Source organism: Oncorhynchus tshawytscha, linkage group LG11 (genome assembly GCF_018296145.1).
Source record: "Oncorhynchus tshawytscha isolate Ot180627B linkage group LG11, Otsh_v2.0, whole genome shotgun sequence".
In the NCBI taxonomy this organism is placed as follows: domain Eukaryota; kingdom Metazoa; phylum Chordata; class Actinopteri; order Salmoniformes; family Salmonidae; genus Oncorhynchus; species Oncorhynchus tshawytscha.
In genome coordinates, this window is record NC_056439.1 from 42427000 (window position 1) to 42449245 (window position 22246).

The window sequence follows — 22246 nt, forward strand, 5'->3', positions numbered from 1 at the left end:
AGGGTTTTTCTTTATTTTTACTATTTTCTACATTGTAGAATAATTGTGAGGACATCAAAACTATGAAATAACACATATGGAATCATGTAGTAACCAAAAACGTTTTAAACAAATCAAAATATATTTTATATTTGAGATTCTTCAAAGTAGCCACCCTTTGCCTTGACAGCTTTACATACTCAGTCACCTAAATCAAATGTATTTATATAGCCCTTCTTACATCAGCTGATATCTCAAAGTGCTGTACAGAAACCCAGCCAAAAATCCCAAACAGCAAGCAATGCAGGTGTAGAAGCACAGTGGCTAGGAAATAGATTTGTTAAAAGTTTGTTAAAAGTACATTTTGAACTTCTTTCCTTCTTAATGCATTTCAGCCAATCAGTTGGGTTCTGACAAGGTAGGGGTGGTATACAGAAGATAGCCTTATTTGGTAAAAGACCAAGTCCATATTATGGCAAGAACAGCTCAAATAAGCAAAGAGAAATAGTCCATCATTACTTTAAGACACTAAGGTCAGTTAATGCGGAAAATTTCAATAACTTTAAATGTTTCTTCAAGTGCAGTCACAAAAACCATCAAGCACTATGATGAAACTGGCTCTCATGAGGACTGCCATAGGAAAGGAAGACCCAGAGACCTCTGCTGCAGAGGATAAGATCATTAGAGTTAACTGCATCTCAGAAATTGCAACAAATAAATGTTTCACAGAGTTCAAATAACAGACACATTTCTCAATCAACTCCCTTCACAGAACGGAGCAAACTGGCCCTAACCAGAATAGAAAGAGGAGTGGGAGGACCCGGTGCACAACTGAGCAAGAGGACAAGTACATTAGTGTCTAGTTTGAGAAACAGACGCCTCACAAGTCCTCAACTGGCAGCTTCATTAAATAGCCAGTTTGCGTTGTTCTGTGAATGGAGTAGTACACAGCGTTGTACGAGATGTTCAGTTTTTTGCATGGAATAGCCTTCATTTCTCAGAACAAGTATAGACTGACGAGTTTCAGAAGAAAGTTCTTTGTTGCTGGCCATTTTGACTAGTCTAAGGAAGGTCAGTTTAATTTCTTCTTTAATCAGGACAACAGTTTTGCAAAAGGGTTTTCTAATGATCAATTAGCCTTTTAAAATTATAAACTTGGATTAGCTAACACAACGTGCCATTGGAACACAGGAATGATGGCTGCTGATAATGGGCCTCTGTACGCCTATGTAGATATTCCCATAAAAAATCTGCCATTTCTAGCTACAATAGTCATTTACAACATTAACAATGTCTACACTGTATCTCTGATCAATTTTATGTTATTTTAACGGACAAAAAAAAAGTGCTTTTCTTTCAAAAACAATTACATTTCTATGTGACACCAAACTTTTGAACGGTAGTGTATATATATATATATATATATATGACATATTTTTAGCAGCGGTGGGAACAATTTAGCAGTGGCAGGCCACCGCAACGAAATTAATATAGGGGAAACACTGCGTATGTTCGTCTGTGGAATTCCTACATGATGGCATTAAAGACGATCATCCTGCTCTAAATGTTTATCCCCTGGGGTCAGAATGTAATCTGGAATGGGATAGATCAGTTTTATATCGCAGCTTCCAAAGTGCTACTTGGAGACCAAATATCTGCTGGATCCAATTTACTCAGATCCTGCTTTGACTCCAAAACAAATTCAAACAACCCTAAAGCTTTATTAGAAACACCTGACAGCCATTCTAGAGGATTTTGCCTCACAACAGGAACAACGTCAAATTACACAGAGCTAATTCACTGTTGATTTAATCTGTGTTGTCTCAAGAACTGACCACATGGCTTGCCAGGTATGGAAATAGATTGCCATGTTGGAGTCAGGATGGAATGGCTAATCTCCTGGCTTTGATTCCCGGCTACCTCCACAATCAAATATATTTATAAAGCCCTTCTTACATAGCTGATGTCACAAAGTGATGTAAAGAAATCCAGCCTAAAGCCCCAAACAGCAAGCAATGCAGGTGTAGAAGCATGGTGGCTAGGAAAAACTCCCTAGAAAGGCCAGAACCTAGGAAGAAACTTACAATTATTTAATCCCAAATTCCTCAAGATAGTAGTCTTTTCATCAATCAGAACAAATACTTAGTTTGAAGGTAAGCATTTCCCTGTAAGGTTGTATTTGGCGCATGTGAGAAATAAAATTAGATTTTAAGGTGCATAACAACAACATTTCAGTCTTCATTCTCACCAGGTTTTTGAAGAGGGCGGTGAGCTCCTTGGTGAAGACAGAGAACTTCAGGAAGGCAGAGCCCAGGTCGGGGTCGTCCCTGTAGACACAGTTCTCCCCAAACTTCTCGAGGGCCTGGGTGTACTGCTCCTCATTCTCCACATGGGCTGACACACAGGAGACAAAAAAACAAATTATGACTACGGAGGACAAGGTGATAGAGGGGACTAAGGAAAATGGAAAGAAGAAATTAATGGAAAGGTAAAGTGTACAGACAAGGACTCCCTCTCCCTCTCCTGTAGTTAATTCAGCCATAAACTTTAAAAGGCACTGGGGAGACAGCTCAGAGTGAGTGTGAGTAGTCGAACAAACAAGTGTATAACTCTCTAACACACTATGCAGAGTGGCAGCACCATTCCAGTGTGCCATTTAACAATCACTCTGCCAGCATGTTATTCAGGTATGTACTTACACAGTGTTCTCAGCAGAAGAAGACACAAACTTTCTTATCTTTACATGGCAAAAATCAATCCCACTCCAATTCGCATACCGCCCCAACAGATCACGCAATCTTTATTGCACTCGAAACTGACCTTTCCCACATGGACAAAAGGAACACCTACGTGAGAATGCTATTCATTGACCACAGCTCAGCGTTCAACACCATAGTGCCCTCAAAGTTCATCACTAAGCTGAGGATCCTGGGACTGAACACCTCCCTCTGCAACTGGATCCTGGACATCCAGACAGGCCACTCTGAGGTGGGAAGGGTAGGCAACACATCAGCCACGCTGACCCTCAACACGGGGGTCCCTCAGGGGTGTGTGCTTAGTCCCCTCCTGTACTCCCTTTTCACTCACGACTGCGTGGCCTGCTCGACCCCCACACCATCATTAAGTTGCTGAAGATAAGACAGTGGTAGGCCTGATCACCGATAATGAGACCTGGCAGTGTGGTGCCAGAACAACAACATCAACAACTTCAACGTCAGCAAGATAAAGGCGCTGATCGTGGACTACAGGAAACGGAGAGCCGAGCACGCCTCATTTACATAGACGGGCTGTAGTGAAATGGGTTGAGAGCTTCAAGTTCCTCTGTGTCCACATCACTAAGGATATATCAAGGTCCAAAAACACCAACTCAGTCGTGAAGAGGGCACGACAATGCCTCTTCCTCCTCAAGAGGCTGAAAAGATTCCGCCTCAGGAGATGGTATATTTGGCATGGGCCCTCAGATCGTCAAAAGTTGTACAGCTGCACTATTGAGAGCATCTTGAATGGCTGCATCACTGCTTGGTATGGCAACTGCTTGGCATCCAAGCTGCCCAGTACATCACTGGGGCCAATCTAGCTGCCATCCAGGACCTCTATACCAGGCGGTGTTAGAGGAAGGCCCTAAAACGTGTCAAAAATTGCAGCCAAGGTCTCCCGGGTGGTGCAGTGGTTAAGGGCGCTGTACTGCAGTGCCAGCTGTGCCACCAGAGACCCTGGGTTCGCGCCCAGGCTGTGTCGTAACCGGACGCAACCAGGAGGTCCGTGGAGCGACGCACAATTGGCCTAGCGTCGTCCGGGTTAGGGAGGGCTTGGCCGGTAGGGATATCCTTGTCTCATCGCGCACCAGCGACTCCTGTGATGGGCCGGGCACAGTGCGCGCTAACCAAGGTTGCCAGGTGCACGGTGTTTCCTCCAACACATTGGTGTGGCTGGCTTCCGGGTTGGATGCGCGCTGTGTTAAGAAGCAGTGCAGCTTGGTTGGGTTGTGTATCGGAGGACGCATGACTTTCAACCTTCGTCTCTCCCGAGCCCATACAGGAGTTGTAGCGATGAGACAAGATAGTAGCTACTAAACAATTGGATACCACGAAATTGGGGAGAAAAAGGGGTAAAATTGAAGAAAATAAATAAATAAAAATCGCAGCCACCAAGGTCATACACTGTTCTTTCTACTACCACACAGCAAGCGATACCAATGCAGCAAGTCTGGAACCAACAGGACCCTGAAGCATTTCACTGTAAAGTCTACACCTGTTGTATTCCGCACATGTGACAAATAAAATGTCATTTGATGCATATACACACGTGATAACATACGCACTATACACACACGTACACATGGATTGTGTTGTAGATATGTGGTAGTGGAGTAGGGGCCTGTAGAATCAGATTCAGAAACAGATAGAAATACAGCTTATAGAACAGCAGGGACTGGGAAGAGACACACACACACACACACACACACACACACACACACACACACACACACACACACACAAGGTACAGACACACACACACACACACAAGTACAGACACACACACAGGTACCGACACACACACAGGCACCGACACACACACAGGCACCGACACACACACACACACACACACACGCACACACGCACACACAGAGGTACAGACACATGCACACACGCTAGCACACACACTCTACACACGATCAAAAATGATTGCATTTTTCTCCCCAATTTCGTACTATTCAATTGGTAGTTACAGTCTTGTCTCATCGCTGCAACTCCCGTACGGACTCGGGAGAGGCGAAGGTCGAGAGCAGTGGGTCCTCCGAAACACAACCCAACCAAGCCACACTGCTTCTTTACACAATGCCCACTTAACCCGGAAGCCAGCCGCACCAATGTGTCGGCGGAAACACCGTATACCTGGTGACCATGTCAGCGTGCTCTGCGCCCGGCACAGGAGTCTCTAGTGCGCGATGAGACAAAGACATCCCTGCCGGTCAAACGCTCCCCTAACCCGGGCGACGCTGGGCCAATTGTGCGCCGCCCCAAGAATCTCCCGGACACGGCTGGCTGTGACAGATCCTGGACTCCAACCCAGGATCTCTAGTGGCACAGCTAGCACTGTGATACAGTGTCTTAGACCACTGCGCCACTCAGGAGGCCCCCAAGCCATAATACTGTTAAAAAGTCAACCATATAGCTACCTGGACTATCTGCACTGACCCTTTTCTACTAACTTTTTTGACTCTTCACAAACACTGCTGCTACTGTTTATTATCTATCCTGTTGCCTAGTCACTTTATTCCTAGTTCTACACTGACTCTACACAACATTAAGAACACGTGCTCTTTCCATGTCATAGACTGACCAGGTGAAAGCTATGATCCCTTATTGATGTCACCTGTTAAATCTTCTTCAATCAGTGTAGATGAAGTGGAAGAGACTAAATTAAATAAGGATTTTTAAGCCTTGAGACATGGAGTGTTTGAATGTGCCATTCAGAAGGTGAATGGGCAATATAATATATTTAAGTGCCTTTAAACAGGGTATGGAAAGTAGATGTCAGGCACTCTGGTTTGAGTGTGTCAAGAACTGCAATGCTGCTGGGTTCCATGCTCAACAGTTTCCCGTGTGTATCAAGACTGGTTCGCCACCCGAAAGACGTCCAGCCATCTTGACACATCTGTGGGAAGCATTTAAGTCAACATGGGCCAGCATCCCTGTGGAACGCTTTCGACACATTTTAGTTCATGCCCTGAGGAATTAAGGCTGTTCTAAGTCCAAAAGGGGGTGAAATGCAATATTAGGAAGGTGTTCCTAAATGTTTTGTACACTCAGTGTAAGTATATATGAGGACACCCTTTCAAATGAGTGGATTTGGCTATTTCAGCCACACCCGTTGCTAACAGGTGTATAAAATTAAGCACACAGCCAAGTCCCCACAGCAGTATTCCATCAAGTAGAGGAAAGCCTTCCCAGAAGAATGGAAGCTGTTATAGCAGCAAAGGGGGAGGACAAACTCCATATTAATGCCCATGATTTTGGAATGAGATGTTCGATGAGCAGCTATACAGCCAAGTTATCATTACTCACTGTATATTTATTATTAAGTGTTATTATTTCACCATTTTCTTTCTCTCTGCTTTGTTGGGAAGTGACCGTCAGTAAGAATTTCCCTCTTCCTTTACACCTGTTGCTTACGAAACATGTGACCAATAACATTGATTTAGAATAATAAATAGCGGCCTTGGTTAGTGCACAGAGCAGTGTGTGGTAGAGGTCAACCGATTATTCCTATCCCCCCCCCATCTCTATTCTCCAATGTTTCCCCTGCTCTCTGAAATTGTCTTTGGGATTGAAGAACACAATGGGACAGGAAGAGAGAGAGAGTTAGAGAAGTGTTGTCACACTGGAATGCCTCCAGAGCTGTGGCCATGTGGCAGGGGGAGGGGATGACCAGGGAACTGTGGTTACACTGTGCAGACAGTAACACAAACTCTCTCGTACAAAGAGGTTAAAGAGGAATTACTCATGAACATTACCATTCATTAGACTGTGGGAGTGTTGCAGGCTACATGTCCTGATTGCTATGATTAAGAGCTGCTAAAAGACAAAACTGGCAGTTAAAAGTAGGTTGATTCTAAAACTAAGGCTAAAGCTAATACATACAGGTGTGGTATTTTATTCAAAGTCCCAGCGCAGTCAAAAATGTGATTTCCTGTGTTTTATATCTATTTCCACACGATGAGGTTGGAATAATACTGTGAAATTGTGATAATAATGATAATGCCCTTTTAGTGCTCCCGAGTGGCGCACTAAAACAGACCCTGGTTCGATTCCAGGATGTAATCACAACCGGCTGTGATTGGGAGTCCCATAGGGCGGCGCACAATTGGCCCAGCGTCGTCCGGGCTAGGGTTTGGATGGGGTAGGCCGTCATTGCAAATAAGAATTTGTTCTTAACTGACTTGCTTAGTTAAATAAAAGGTAAAACATAAAAATAATGTGTAAGAGCTGTTTGGTGGGATGGAGACCACTCAGACAGTCCTAGCAAAAATGATTGCTTGAGAAATCTCTCTTTACTAAGAAGATATTTTGGTTTATTTTTTACCATTTTATTTGAAAACATCACAGTAAGGTACATTGTTAACCAGAAATAAAACCTTTTATAAAGAAGAGTCAAACCTAAGAGAGAAAGGCCACCCAGGTGTGTGAGTGTGTATCCTATAGGAACAGGAAATTCACCTAAATCAAACCCAGCAACACCGTCACTTCAAGCTACGAAAGGGGAGTCCATAAAGCAGGCCTGACAGATGTCAGCTAGCCTCACAGCCACACTTCATTTAGTGCTGTTAATTGAGGTGAAGGGGATTTGAGGCACTGGTTGGGTGCAGGGAGCATTGCCATGACAACCCTGGAGACTTGCCCAGCAACAGCCCCAGTGTGTGTGTGTGTTAGAGATTGTGAGTGTGTGTTTTACTGTGAACAGAGTCTGGTGGCCCATTAGCACACCATTCCCCTTCCATCTCTCAGCCCACTCTGTGTCAATGGTCAGGGGACCACCTTGTCATGTTAGATCAGGGAGATACCGCCCACCAACCAATCACCACCTGTGACAGAGGCCACTCATACAGGGTGACAAATGGATGGACACACACACACACACACACACACACACACACACACACACACACACACACACACAGAGACAGTAGAGGAGGAATGTGAGGATGGGTTCTACTTCCGGAGAATGACTCAGCGGAACTCATTACTGCACCGCGTCTGTCCAGACACACTGCCACCCACAACTTAACATGTTCACAGGGAAGATATTAAAATAGAAGAACTACAAGCAACTCTTATAGTGGTGCAATAAGATCAAGGTGGATGAAATAATGCAGATCATAAAAACCTTACTGCTAAAAATGAACGCCAAACACTGAGTTTTGATTCCTAAGCTCAGGCACGGATTTAACCGGAGTCGTCCGAGCTCAGGCATGGATTTAACCGGAGTCGTCCGAGCTCAGGCATGGATTTAACCGGAGTTGTCCGAGCTCAGGCATGGATTTAACCGGAGTCGTCTGAGCTCAGGCACAGATTTAACCGGAGTCGTCTGAGCTCAGGCACGGATTTAACCGGAGTCGTCCGAGCTCAGGCACGGATTTAACAGGTGAGTTGGAAGTCCTTTATCTCTTAAGAAGACTTCTTTCTCAACCCCTTTCCACCTAAGACTAAATTTATTTTAGCGAAACCACAGTGCTCTAGTCAAATTACCTAAAGGGAATCTACAGTTGAATTCTTGTTGGGTTGCTGTTTAGGCTGTCCTTGAGCAACTCTGCCAAAAACAAATGTTCAAACACACGCACACCGTTAAGACATCAAACACAGCTGCTTTGTTGTGGGTCGCCCTGGCCTGTGTGTCACCAGCGGGCCCTAGCAGGGCTTTTGTTGTGAAGTGGCACATGAGCTCAGGGCATCTCTCTGTGCCTTGACTATCCAATCCTGACAGAACACACACGGCCCGGTGAAGACCCCAATCCTGACACAGAACACACACGGCCCAGTGAAGACCCCAACCCTGACACAGAACACACACGGCCCCAGTGAAGACCCCAACCCTGACACAGAACACACACGGCCCCGGTGACGATCCCAATCCTGACACAGAACACACACGGCCCAGTGAAGACCCCAACCCTGACACAGAACACACACGGCCCCAGTGAAGATCCCAACCCTGACACAGAACACACACGGCCCGGTGAAGACCCCAACCCTGACACAGAACACACACGGCCCCGGTGAAGATCCCAACCCTGACACAGAACACACACGGCCCCAGTGAAGACCCCAACCCTGACACAGAACACACACGGCCCGGTGAAGACCCCAACCCTGACACAGAACACACACGGCCCGGTGAAGACCCCAACCCTGACACAGAACACACACGGCCCAGTGAAGATCCCAACCCTGACACAGAACACACACGGCCCCGGTGACGATCCCAACCCTGACACAGAACACACACGGCCCCTATTTACTGTAAAGCAACCCCGAGAGTTAAACACCTCAGGGAACAGAGAGTGAGTGAGATACTGTGAGCAGTGTGTGTCTGTGTGTGAGAGTGAGTCACTGTGAACAATACATGCCACCCTCCAGTGCATTCCCACACTGTCTCGTCTCTTTCCCTTTCTGTCTCAGTGATAGCACGACATGGAGGGTTGTGTTCTGTTGTTGTGGATGGATGGAATGACTTGGGTTCCTGTCTGAGTCGGGCCCTCAGGAAATGGTGGCCCAGTGTTTAACGGGAGTCTTGAAAAGGAGTGAGGAGAGGTGGAGTGACACATTCACCCATAGAGAGCTCTTTGACAATCAACACACACATACGGTAACTGCAACAACAGCAGCAGACACACCAAGACACCTGCTGTGGATTATCTAACAGCAGAGGGTGGTGGGGGTGTCTGTCCCACACACAGTTAATCACAAGCTTACTTTGCTGGAGGTTTCACATGCCATTCTCCATGGGGGCTGAATAAATACTGCTGGACTTAACATCCTTTTAACGATATGGCCGCCGCAGACAAGGCTGTTAAGGTTTACCCAGAGGACAAACCATTGGAGAGAGACGGATTGTCATTAAGGGAGACCTCAGTGGGACAGTAGTAAAATGCATGGTGTGTGTGTGTGGATGGATGGAGATGGAAAAAAGTGAGACTGCAAGGGGAATGACAAATGACTTCATTCTGTCTATGAGAGTGTTTGCTTCCAGTATGTACAATTGATGGTATATTCATCAAACTGTACAATGTGCGTGCATGTCCTCAGTAGCTGTGTACTCATTATCATGGGTGTGATGGCTTCCTATGGGCTCATCATGACAAAGTTTAGCCAGAGAAACTGATCTGATCTACCCAGAGGCCCAGCGGTGCATACAGCAAACACCCTCAGCCTGACCAATATAAACTGAAAATAAACCACCCAGATCAAACTGGGGATTAATAAAGCATGTACAGTGGGGCAAAAAAGTATTTAGTCAGCCACCAATTGTGCAAGTTCTCCCACTTAAAAAGATGAGAGAGGCCTGTAATTTTCATCATAGGTACACCTCAACTATGACAGACAAAATGAGAAAAAAAAATCCAGAAAATTACATTGTAGGATTTTTAATGAATTTATTTGCAAAATATGGTGGAAAATAAGTATTTGGTCACCTACAAACAAGCAAGATTTCTAGCTCTCACAGACCTGTCACTTCTTCTTTAAGAGGCTCCTCTGCCCTCCACTCGTTACCTGTATTAATGTCACCTGTTTGAACTTGTTATCAGTATAAAAGACACCTGTCCACAACCTCAAACAGTCACACTCCAAACTCCACTAGAGAGCATTTGGATGATCCAGAAGAAGATTGGGAGAATGTCATATGGTCAGATGGAACCAAAATATAACTTTTTGGTAAAAACTCAACTCGTCGTGTTTGGAGGACAAAGAATGCTGAGTTGCATCCAAAGAACACCATACCTACTGTGAAGCATGGGGGTGGAAACATCATGCTTTGGGGCTGTTTTTCTGCAAAGGGACCAGGACGACTGATCCGTGGAAAGGAAAGAATGAATGGGGCCATGTATCGTGAGATTTTGAGTGAAAATCTTCCATCAGCAAGGGCATTGAAGATGAAACATGGCTGGGTCTTTCAGCGTGACAATGATCCCAAACACACCGCCCGGGCAACGAAGGAGTGCCTTCGTAAGAAGCATTTCAAGGTCCTGGAGTGGCCTAGCCAGTCTCCAGATCTCAACCCCATAGAAAATCTTTGGAGGGAGTTGAAAGTCCGTGTTGCCCAGCAACAGCCCCAAAACATCACTGCTCTAGAGGAGATCTGCATGGAGGAATGGGCCAAAATACCAGCAACAGTGTGTGAAAACCTTGTGAAGACTTACAGAAAACGTTTGACCTGTCATTGCCAACAAAGTGTATATAACAAAGTATTGAGGTAAACTTTTGTTATTGACCAAATACTTATTTTCCACCATCATTTGCAAATACATTTTTTCTCATTTTGTCTGTCATAGTTGAAGTTTACCTATGATAAATTACAGGCCTTACAATTACAATTGGTCGCTGACGAAATACTTTTTTGCCCCACTGTATTTCTTATCTCAGCCATTGTGGGCCATTAGACCAGTAATTGGGCGCGGGGTTGGGTTCAATTTGAATTGAAGGCAGTCAATTCAGGAAGTAAAATTACAATTCAATCATCAAAGAATTGGCATGACTTCTCAATACTGAAAAGTAGTAGCTATTTATTTCAAAAGTTTTAAAATGTCCGAATTTTTAATTAAACACTTCCTGAATTGACTGCCTTCAATCCTGATAGAGTGACAGCTCTGCAGGCCCAGTGATAGGCAGACTGATAGGTGACACCAAGGAGCGCTGTGGTGTGGCGAGGGTAAGCTTTGCTCCAATTCTGTCAGTCAGACCGGGCTCTCCGCTGGGCCCCTGTCCTCCAGGAGGATGGCGCTACATTCCTGGTGAAGGAGGTAAGTTCTGATTTGGCTTTTATCATCTTCTCTGCTCTATGGTCACTACGACTGACTAACTTACTGACTGTTTACGACATGCAAAAGAGGTTGACAAGATCAACTGTAACAGGTCAGAATATATGGGATGCTGCTTTCCGAAGAAACAATGCTTGTCCATTCGACAACATAGCTGGCTTCTCATTTTCTCAAAAGCTTGCCTTTTTACTTCCAATTGAGAAAGGGAGGGAGGGAGAGATAAAATAACTTGTCAGTGTTGCTGGAGGAACTTGTCAGGTTGAAGGTTAATACAATGGCCAAACTGCAGGAGTTTGTAGTAGGAGTCTGAGAGACATGATGTTTGTGTATGGAATAACACTACAATCCTGGGCATGTGGAGGTCGAATCTGTCAAAGCTATGGAGGGTGAGCAGCAACACAGATTAAAAAGATACAGAGCAGAGAGAGAGAGACAAACTGTCAAGGATGAATATTTCACCACAGGAGAGCGAGGTCCAGGCATCTGATTGAGATCTTGGGTAGGATAGGGAGCCTGGGAGAGATGTGTAGGTTGTGCTGAATAATGCAGCGATTTGACCACATCAAGGGAAGTCTGGGCTGGGCTCTGGCAGCAGCAGGATTCCACTGTTCAGTTCAGTGCCTCCAGCCCACATTATAATACCAAGCAGAACAGACACAATGTCGCTTAGACCTCCTGACTGGACCATACAAACACACAATCTCACTGACAACAATGTTGAGTTGTTGACATTTCTTACATTTACATTTTTCTTAAAAGGTCAAGGTTGTTCTATCCAGAGCCTGACACAAGTGTTAAATATGATGCTATGATGCTTTCACTGTTTATATTGGCACAGACAAAGTCTCTGCTATAAAGAAGGGCCAGAAAATCCAAGATCCCACAGCTGAACTAAGGAAAAAGCGTCTTAATTCACAACATTCATTCTCAGGAAGACTGGAAGGTCACCAAGTGTTCTCCTCTTATGTAATCACCCTGTGTTCTGACTGAGGGTACATTCAGAAAGGGCCTGTGTAGATTAATGAATACGAGAGGAAGGTACAACTCAAAGATGTCAATGGTCCTTTTGTCCTAGATTTAGTTCTGGGTATCTAGATTTGCTTTGTCCACTGATGGTTTTGTCAATTTGAGGTAAATATCAGCATTAGGTGCTGCTCATAAGGCAGTGTGAGTTGTGTTCAAAATAGATCAAGTAAATATGGCTTTGTCTACAGATCAGAAAAGGTGAGTCAAGATGAGAAGATTGAGTGACAAACCACAACGTGAAATAACAGTGATAGTGGAATGTCAAGGACGGATTGAAATCTAAAGTGAGTGACGACTTCAGAACATTTTATTTTGCAAAACGCCCCTCTTCATATCAATGACCAGAGCAGTACAAATACTTAGATTTTTCTACAGCATTCTTGACACGTATCTCTAATTAATTAACAAGACTACTTGAAAGACTGCACAGCCAGTAAGTCCAGACTTACTGAATATAACACACCTCTTTAGCCCTAATATTACCTACAGGTATCCAATATAGCTGTAACACGTCTGACAGCAGAGCAGAGCTGACAGGTGTAATACATCTTGGTACTGATGTCTTGACAGTATTTATTTTCCTGAGGACTGAGGTGACCCAGTAGTAGAGGTGCATCTGGGAGGGTCACAGACTAAAGCCTTCAGGAGAGATTTCTCGCTCACCTCGCCGGGCCTCAGATTTACTGCCGACCGGGCCCGTCTGGCCTCCGACGCCTTTCAAAACCAAACCTTCCTGTTATGCACTGATTATTACTGGACGTCTATGCAGATCTACTAGGTTTCTCAAAGGGGGAATGGAAGCCAATCAGTGGCGGTTGGTGCTGTTTACATGAGGGAGGACTAGTTATTTTTTTCATGAGCATGGCCTTATTTTAATTACAGCATATTGGATAACAGTGGATAGGTTTAGGCTACTACATTATACTCAAATTGTACATATACTCATCATGAGGTTGCTACAACCTAGCCTATGAATTCACGTTTACAAAGTAGGTGCACACAAGTTGAGAAAAATTTGAGGTGACATACAGTGACACATGGACAGACAGTGACACATTCAATACCACCTTGCACACTTGCCTGCATCTAGCTGATCTAGGGTGTACTCATTAGTCCAACGGTTGCAAACTAATTTGTTCTATTGGACAAATTCAGGTATGTTTATCCCTGTTTCGTTCCATTTGCTTACTTCTAAGAAACGTTTTTAACAGAATCGACAGAATGAATAAACCCCCTGATAACGTGGAAACTCAGTTCACTTTCATAGCAGTCACATTGTATTCCTTCTCGCATCTATGCGCTCTCCTCACCTTTTCCCTTCGCTTGTGGACTTCGAAGCACAACACATTAGCTGTATGTGACCAGGTGAAAAAACATTTCCAAGACAAACCACATCATAACCACTATACAGAGCCTACATAGTTGTCACCATATTAGCTAAAGTAAAGTCATAGTCAACATAGCTAATAGAACTAAAGTGTTAGTTAACCCGCTACGATCATGCAATAGCATTACAGTGTAGATTCAGTAAGCAGTTTAGCACCTACACCGGGCACTGGTGGAAATACATTTGTAAAACCAAAAGCTTACCTTGACTTGGAAGAGTTCCCGTGTTGTGTTGGATAGCCAGCTAGCTAACATGGCACCCCTCTGTTTGAGCAGGGTGTTTGAGTAGGCTAAACCAGCTAGCTGCATTTGCTAGCTAAGTAAGTGAAACCAAATCTCTCTATTTCCCTCTTGCTTCTCCTTCATTTTGGAAGAAATTAATTTGTTCAAAACTGTTTGACAATCGTCTTTCTCTGTGAGTCAACTACTCACCACATTTTATGCACTGCACTGCACTGCAGTGCTAGCTAGCTGTAGCTTATGCTTTAAGTTCTACATTCATTCTCTGATCCTTTGATTGGGTGGGCATGTCATTTCATGCTGCAAGAGCTCTGATAGGTTGGAGGACGTCCTCCGGAAGTTGTCATAATTACTGTGTAAGTCTATGGAAGGGGGTGAGAACAACGAGACTCCTAGTTTTTGTATTGAAGTCAATTTACTCAGAGGAGGAGGGAAACTCTGTCCTCCGGCTACACCATGGTGCTACCCCCGGTGCTGTTGAGGCTACTGTAGGCTTTCATTTCAAAACAGTGTGTTTTTATCCATTATTTGGTGACGTGAATATATTTATCAGAACTTTAATGTTTTTATTAAATTCAATGAGGAGGATGGTCCTCCCCTTCCGCCTCCCCTTCCTCCTAACTTTGTCAGCAAATATTACTTGTCAGAAGCAAGGAGGAATCTAATCTATCGTGCATTTACTGTACTCCAATAAAGATAATTACCCATAGGAATATGGATGGAACCCCTGGGGTTTCTGTTGTCCAAGAAACAATTAAGATTGTAACTATTAAGAGGTCCAAAAAGCCTCTTACCGAAAGTGATTCAAAGCTAAATGTGGTTTTAAAGAATTTAAGCCACTTGTTTTCAAGAAGATTCAGTCAACACCATGAATTCTATCCATTATGAAAATCCTTTAACGGATGGTGATACCACAGCAAATTATGCAGATGTTGCCTAGTAACCAACCAGCAAAATGTAGATCCAGTCTTCAGTACAAAACACAGGTATTCGTTTGATAGGCTCAAAAAACCTCCCAGAGCCACTCACACTCTCACAAGCACGGCACAGCCGTTTCTTGACGGTCTGGGGTAGACAGCTGTACCCCTTGAACAGAGGTAGCAGTGACCCCCCGCTCCCAGAAAAGAGCCTAGCTCAGCACAGAGAGAGAAACCATCTATACACTCTCAGCAAGACCCTGTCATACAGCCCAAACACAAAGCGCTGGAAACACCCCACTGTCACAGCCAGCCAGAGTAAATGCTGATGAGCTCCATGCCCGCATCTCATCACAAAGTGTGGGTGCTAGTATCAACGACAGGTGTCACACAGACAGTGGGTTGCTCATGTATTGCAGTGCCAGGATGCTATTGTAGTCATGCTGCAGCAATTATGTGCAAGGTCAGTAAAGTAACGACCAAAAATGACATGAAAGTGCAGGACAACAGGTACTCCAGGAGAGGTTTGGGAAACACTGGGTTAGATAATAACTACAAATATTTGTACAGTCAGGCAAGGCAAAACAGGAATGGCATGCACTGATGTGCAAAGGAAGTGGAACTCAGGTGTGAGGAAGAATGTAGGGCTGAGGAAGGCAAATCATTCATTTTAAACACCACAGACCCCACCACACATATCCAGGCCCATCAACGCCGCCACAGGACGATTCCACAACCTCCCGACTTTTTAGGAACCATGCAGAGTTCACAAGCAACATCAACCTCGGTAATGGCCCCACTATTTCGGCTCCAGACAATAGGCCTTCTTCAGCTATGCTACAGAGCAGATGTAGACAGCAGCAAGGCAGGCCCAAGCCAACATGATTCAGCCCACACGAACAAACACAGCACAACACTAGCCTGTAGGAAGAGCACAATATTTTATGAGGCTTACATCAAATGATCCCCCGTACAAGCAGCTACATTAATGGAATAAACCAAGATCCAAAGTGCTACACAGCTACGGTGTCACGATGTTCGTAATAATGATGATCGGACCAAGGCGCAGCGTGCATAGAGTTCCACATGTTTAATAAAGAAAGTGAAACTTAATACAAAACAAAATAAAGAATAAATGAACCGTGAGGACAATGTAGTGCGAACAGGCAACTAAACATAAACAATTTCCCATAACCCACAGGTGGAAAAATGCAACTTAAGTATGATCCCCAATTAGAGACAATGATTACCAGCTGCCTCTAATTGGGAATCATACACAAACACCAACATAGAAAAATAAACCTAGAACCCCCAATAATAAACCAGACTAAACACCCCTAGCCACGCCCTGACCTACTCTACTGTAGAAAATACAGGCTTTCTATGGTCAGGACGTGACATACGGCATGATGCTAGGAAGTTGCATCTAACAGCCAGCACAGCGAAATGAGTCCACAAACACCACATATCCCAAAAATGTGTAAATGAGCATTTGTACCCAACTTTCACTGGCAGCCATCATCATGAAGTGCTTTGAGAGACTAGTCAAGGATCATATCACCTCCACCCTACCTGACACCCTAGACCCACTCCAATTTGCTTACCGCCCCAATAGGTCCACAGACGACGCAATCGCAACCACACTGCCCTAACCCATCTGAACAAGAGGAATACCTATGTAAGAATGCTGTTCATTGATTACAGCTCAGCATTTAACACCATAGTACCCTCCAAACTCGTCATCAAGTTCGAGACCCTGGGTCTCGACCCCGCCCTGTGCAACTGGGTCCTGGACTTCCTGACGAGCCGCCCCCAGGTGGTGAGGGTAGGAAACAAGATCTCCACCCCGCTGATCCTCAACACTTGGGCCCCACAAGGGTGCGTTCTCATCCCTCTCCTGTACTCCCTGTTCACCCACGACTACGTGGCCATGCACGCCTCCAACTCATCAAGTTTGCAGACGACACTACAGTGGTAGGCCTGATTACCAACAACGACGAGACGGCCTACAGGGAGGAGGTGAGGGCCCTCGGAGTGTGGTGTCAGGAAAATTACCTCACACTCAACGTCAACAAAACAAAGGAGATGATCGTGGACTTCAGGAAACAGCAGAGGGAGCACCCCTCTATCCACATAGGGGACAGTAGTGGAGAAGGTTGAAAGTTTTAAGTTCCTCCGGGTCCACATCACGGGCAAACTGAATTGGTCCACCCACACAGACAGTATGGTGAAAAAGGCACAACAGTGCCTCTTCAACCTCTGGAGGCTGAAGTAATTTGGCTTGTCACCAAAAACACTCAAACTTTTACAGATGCACAATCGAGAGCATCCTGTCAGGCTGTATCACCTTTGCCTGGTACGGCACTGCGCCGCCCACAACCGTAAGGCTCTCCAGAGGGTAGTGAGGTCTGCACAATGCATCACCAGGGGCAAACTACCTGCCCTCCAGGACACCTACAGCACCCAATGTCACAGGAAGGCCAAAACGATCATCAAGGACAACAACCACCCGAGCCACTGCCTGTTCACCCCGCTGTCATCCAGAAGGCGAGGTCAGTACAAGTGCATCAAAGTGAGGACCGAGAGACTGAAAAACAGCTTCTATGTCAAGGCCATCAGACTGTTAAACAGCTATCACTAAAATTGAGTGGCATCTGCCAACATACAGACTCAATCTCTAGCCACTTTAATAATTGGATGTAATAAATGTATCACTAGTCACTTAAACAATGCCACTTTATATAATGTTTACATACCCTACATTACTCATCTCATATGTATATACTGTACTCTATACCATCTATTGCATCTTGCCTATGCCGTTCGGCCATCGCTCATCCATATATTTATATGTACATATTCTTAATCATTCCTCTCCACTTGTGTGTATAAGGTAGTTGTTGTGAAATTGTTAGATTACTTGTTAGATATTACTGCACGGTCAGAACTAGAAGCACAACCATTTCGCTACACTTGCATTAACATCTGCTAACCATGTGTATGTGACCAATACAATTGGATTTGATTTGAATACAGCAACAAAGCATGGCAAAGAAAATGAAGTCAATGTCATCACACTTCTGGAGAGCAGAGGGCATGTTGTGCAGAACAGAGGCCTGATGGTTGGGAGCCAGCCCAGATGGGATCCTTGATGCAACACAGCTCCTTGAGATCAAGTGCCCCTTCAAGAGTTCCACGTCTCTGACAGAATTTCCGAGTCAGCCAAATGGTGACATTAAAAGCTTGGATGATGGACAGTACCTAATTCACCCCAATGGAAAAGATGGATACTACCTTCAGTTGGGTAAAAATGTATTCAAGAAAATAGATTATTATTACAAGTATTGAACATTGTATTGTAAACTCATACTAATCAGACGTTTGTGGCAATGCATTTTCTTATTCCTTCTTTCAGACACAAGTGACTATGATGTGCCTGGGCCTGCAGAGCTGCAAGCTGGTCGTCTGGACACCAAGCGAGCACATAGAAGTGGACATTCCATTTGATAAAGACTACACAGATGCACATGTGCAACAGCTGCAGAAGTTCTACTTTTTACACAAGCTACCTCGGTTGGCTGATGATATGGATGAAAAAAAGATACATCTCTGCCCAAAGTACCTGGAGCTCTTTAAGTAAATGGGGGTGAGCAGAAGATTGAATATGCTGGGCAAACACAATTCAATTAATTTGAGCGTGCACTTACTTCATGAAGTACTGTTTTAATAAATACATATATATTATATAATACATAAGATACTGATATATTAGATAATCAATTCATTAAGAGATATACCTACTCAAACACAGTGTAATGATCTCTCACCAGTTTATTTTTCATAGGACAGAACCAGTTAAAATAGGCATGTTGGTACAGGCAGTTGTGTGAGCTGACAAAGCAATGACAAAACAGTGATTTAAAACAAATACAGCTAACAGTTGGAATATAAAAGAATGTTACAAATGCTGACAATGTTTTGCAGTTCATTAATAGGAATAAAGTGATGTACATTTTTGGAATACATAAACGATCAGTGCATGTTGTTAGACATGTTGATTAGACATTGTGTCTATTTGATAGAAATAAGCTCTCCTCTCAGATTTACAAGAGCTGCACAGATGTTAAGTAGGTTGTCAATTTTCAGGACCAAATTAATAGGCATAGTTTGTGAGAGAATCTTGTACACCTTAAGATGCCTTATTGCTTGTTCCACATGGATACGGACATTAGAAATGCATTGTGTGCGAGTGACCTGCTCATTTGTCAACTGGCATTGCTTGCGTGTAAATGCTGATAAGACCAAGCGTACATTCCGTTCCTCTAGCAAGTCCACGGCCCCCCATCACCTTATCTCCAGCACGCAAATGGTCGAGAAACCCTGAGTTCTGTGTTATGCACCTATCGCTACATTTCCCACCATAAGCCTCAGAAATGACAATAACCATTCCTGATGGAGCAGTTGCTACTAGATATTTTACAGTATTACTGGCATAGCAGTGACTGTAAGATTCAGTTCTTGAGTCCAGATATTTAGCCTTCTGCAAAACACTTTCTGTGCAATCAATAACAAGAAAAATGATTCTGAAAAACTGGTGGCATAGTAGCCTTTATCATCTCACGAGGCAGCCATGGAATGAGATCCTTGGTGTGCTCAGCAATGACATCTATCCAGATTTCAGCGTTTTACCGACCTGACCGGGTGACCTTTTCAAGCGTCTTGCTAAATCAGCTATAACAAAGTTCTGTCTAAGTTTCATTAGTGTCAACAGAATTTGGTCTACAACCGTCATTGTTGATGATGTGGGGCCAAAACCTTGAAAGCAAGACACAAGAGTGTTGAATTCTAGTAGTGGAATCCCAGTGTACAGCAGACAGTCTGCATCATCTTTCAATGTAACATCTTCAACAGACAGTGACCTCTCAGGGGCTGGTGCAGTTGTCATGCCACATGTGATGATAAGTCCTTTGGAGTAGGTGTGGTCCTCCATTGCTGGGTCTGTCTACTGTGTTTGGGCATCATGGAAGGTCTTTGAAAAAGGACCTGGCTCCTCAGAAACCTCCACCACACCAGGCTTATCTGCAGGTGATGAGTAGTTGAATATGAATATAGATGATTCGTTGAATATAGATGATTAGTTAATGAGAGTAATTGATAAGGATCTGGAAAAGCAAATACACTAATCAGGGATACTTTTAAAAACATTTTAAACTCCCTGTGCCTTATAGCGTTTATCAGATTATTCTCTACTGCAAATAAGCACTCTAAACCCAGGGGGATACATAGACTAGGTTTAATATTTTCAAAATAAATATTCTGTATCTATAACAGGGAATGAAATTAACACCTGACAAATTCAGGGTAAATGTTTGCTGTGGCAGGTAAACACTTCAGGTCACGTACCACCATGACAGATCGGTTATTCTTCTATTAATATTATTATAAATTAAGAATAATCATGGATTAAGGTTCCACAATATGTACCATATTTCTAATCTCAGGTAGCCTCCCACTGACTCAGTGTTCACAATTATAAAGCGTTTAACATAGATTTCATAAAGTTGCGGATAAAAAAAAGTGGCTGGTAGAAATTAAAGAGATTCATTTCAGACCCTGGCTAGAAGCTATCGTAGTCAGATTCTAGCAACAAAAACTGAAGACAAACACGCGATATCAAAACTAGTCGACATACCTGTTCTTGTGACATGTCTTTCAACCCTCCCGCTGAGGCGGTGTCTCTTCTCTGGTGGCCTCTCATAACCCAGAAAGAGCGTTGGGTGTGGGTTACCCTGCTTTGACATCTTATCAACAAAGTGGAATGAGCAAAATTACAACTTTTGGGAGCTTTTTTAAGTTTACGTTAGGAGCCAATTTCTTTACGCTTCGTCGTCATTTGGGAGGCACTGGAAACTGTACCATTTCTGACAAGAACATTCACATTTATTTTTAATTTTTTTGTCGAAGCCCTCCAATTTAAGCCAATCACTAAGTTGTGTCTGGTTGTATGTACAACCACGAACAGTGCCTGTTGTCACCGGCCCTGTAACATTTCAACATCTAGCAAGTGAATATCCGATTATTGCTTATCCCAGTTGCCCAGCTTCTAAAACCAAAAACACCGCCAGGCCAAACTCAGTACCCATAATCATTTCCCCAGTAACCTCCCCAGGAAACTTGTGGATAAAACAAAATATAAAACAGTACAAAATGATTGCACCACTACATATCTACAATACAAAATGATTACACCACTACATATCTACAATACAAAATGATTACACCACTACATATCTACAATACAAAATGATTACACCACTACATATCTACAATACAAAATGCATAACCCCACCATATAACAATATTACAATGATCGTGTGTAGAGAGAGTGTGTGTGTGTGTGTGTGTGTGTCTCTTCCCAGTCCCTGCTGTTCTATAAGCTGTATTTCTATCTGTTTCTGAATCTGATTCTACAGGCCCCTACTCCACTACCACATATCTACAACACAATCCATGTGTACGTGTGTGTATAGTGCGTATGTTATCACGTGTGTATATGCATCAAATGACATTTTATTTGTCACATGTGCGGAATACAACAGGTGTAGACCTTAGTGAAATGCTTACTTACAAGCCCCTAACCAACAACGCAGTTTAAAAAAATATAAATAAGAAATAAAAGTAACAAGCATGTGTCTGTGCCTATGTCTGTGTTGCTTCACAGTCCCCGCTGTTCCATAAGGTGTATTTCTATCTATTTTCTAAATCTGATTCTACTGCTTGCATCAATTACCTGATGTGGAATAGACTTCCATGTAGTCATGGCTCTATGTAGTACTGTGCACCTCCCATAGTCTGTTCTGGACTTGGTGACTGTGAAGAGACCTCTTATGGCATGTCTTATGGGGTATGCATGGGTGTAGTTTAAATAGACAGCTCGGTGCATTACAAAAAGTAGTGATGAACACAATCTCTCCACCACTTAAGAGAGCCATAAGAGATTTACATGCATATTATTAATGTTAGCTCTCTGTCTCTCTCTTGCTCTGTGCTGCCCTGTTCTGAGCCAATTGTAATTTTCCTAAGTCCCTCTTTGTGGCACCTGACCACACTACTGAACAGTAGTCCAGGTGCAACAAAACCAGGGCCTGTAGGAAAGGCCTTG

The 22246-nt window shown here is 43.8% G+C and overlaps 1 protein-coding gene across 1 annotated transcript in view; it reads right to left on the bottom strand.

Moving 5' to 3' along the window:
- The window catches only part of LOC112262212 (arf-GAP with SH3 domain, ANK repeat and PH domain-containing protein 2-like), a gene marked incomplete at its 3' end in the record, with an annotated part of 79440 nt that overhangs the window by 30854 nt on the left and 26340 nt on the right, over nucleotides 1–22246 (bottom strand). The window contains 1 exon segment of the mRNA XM_042330148.1: nucleotides 2228–2373. Coding sequence (XP_042186082.1) covers nucleotides 2228–2373 — 146 coding nt within the window.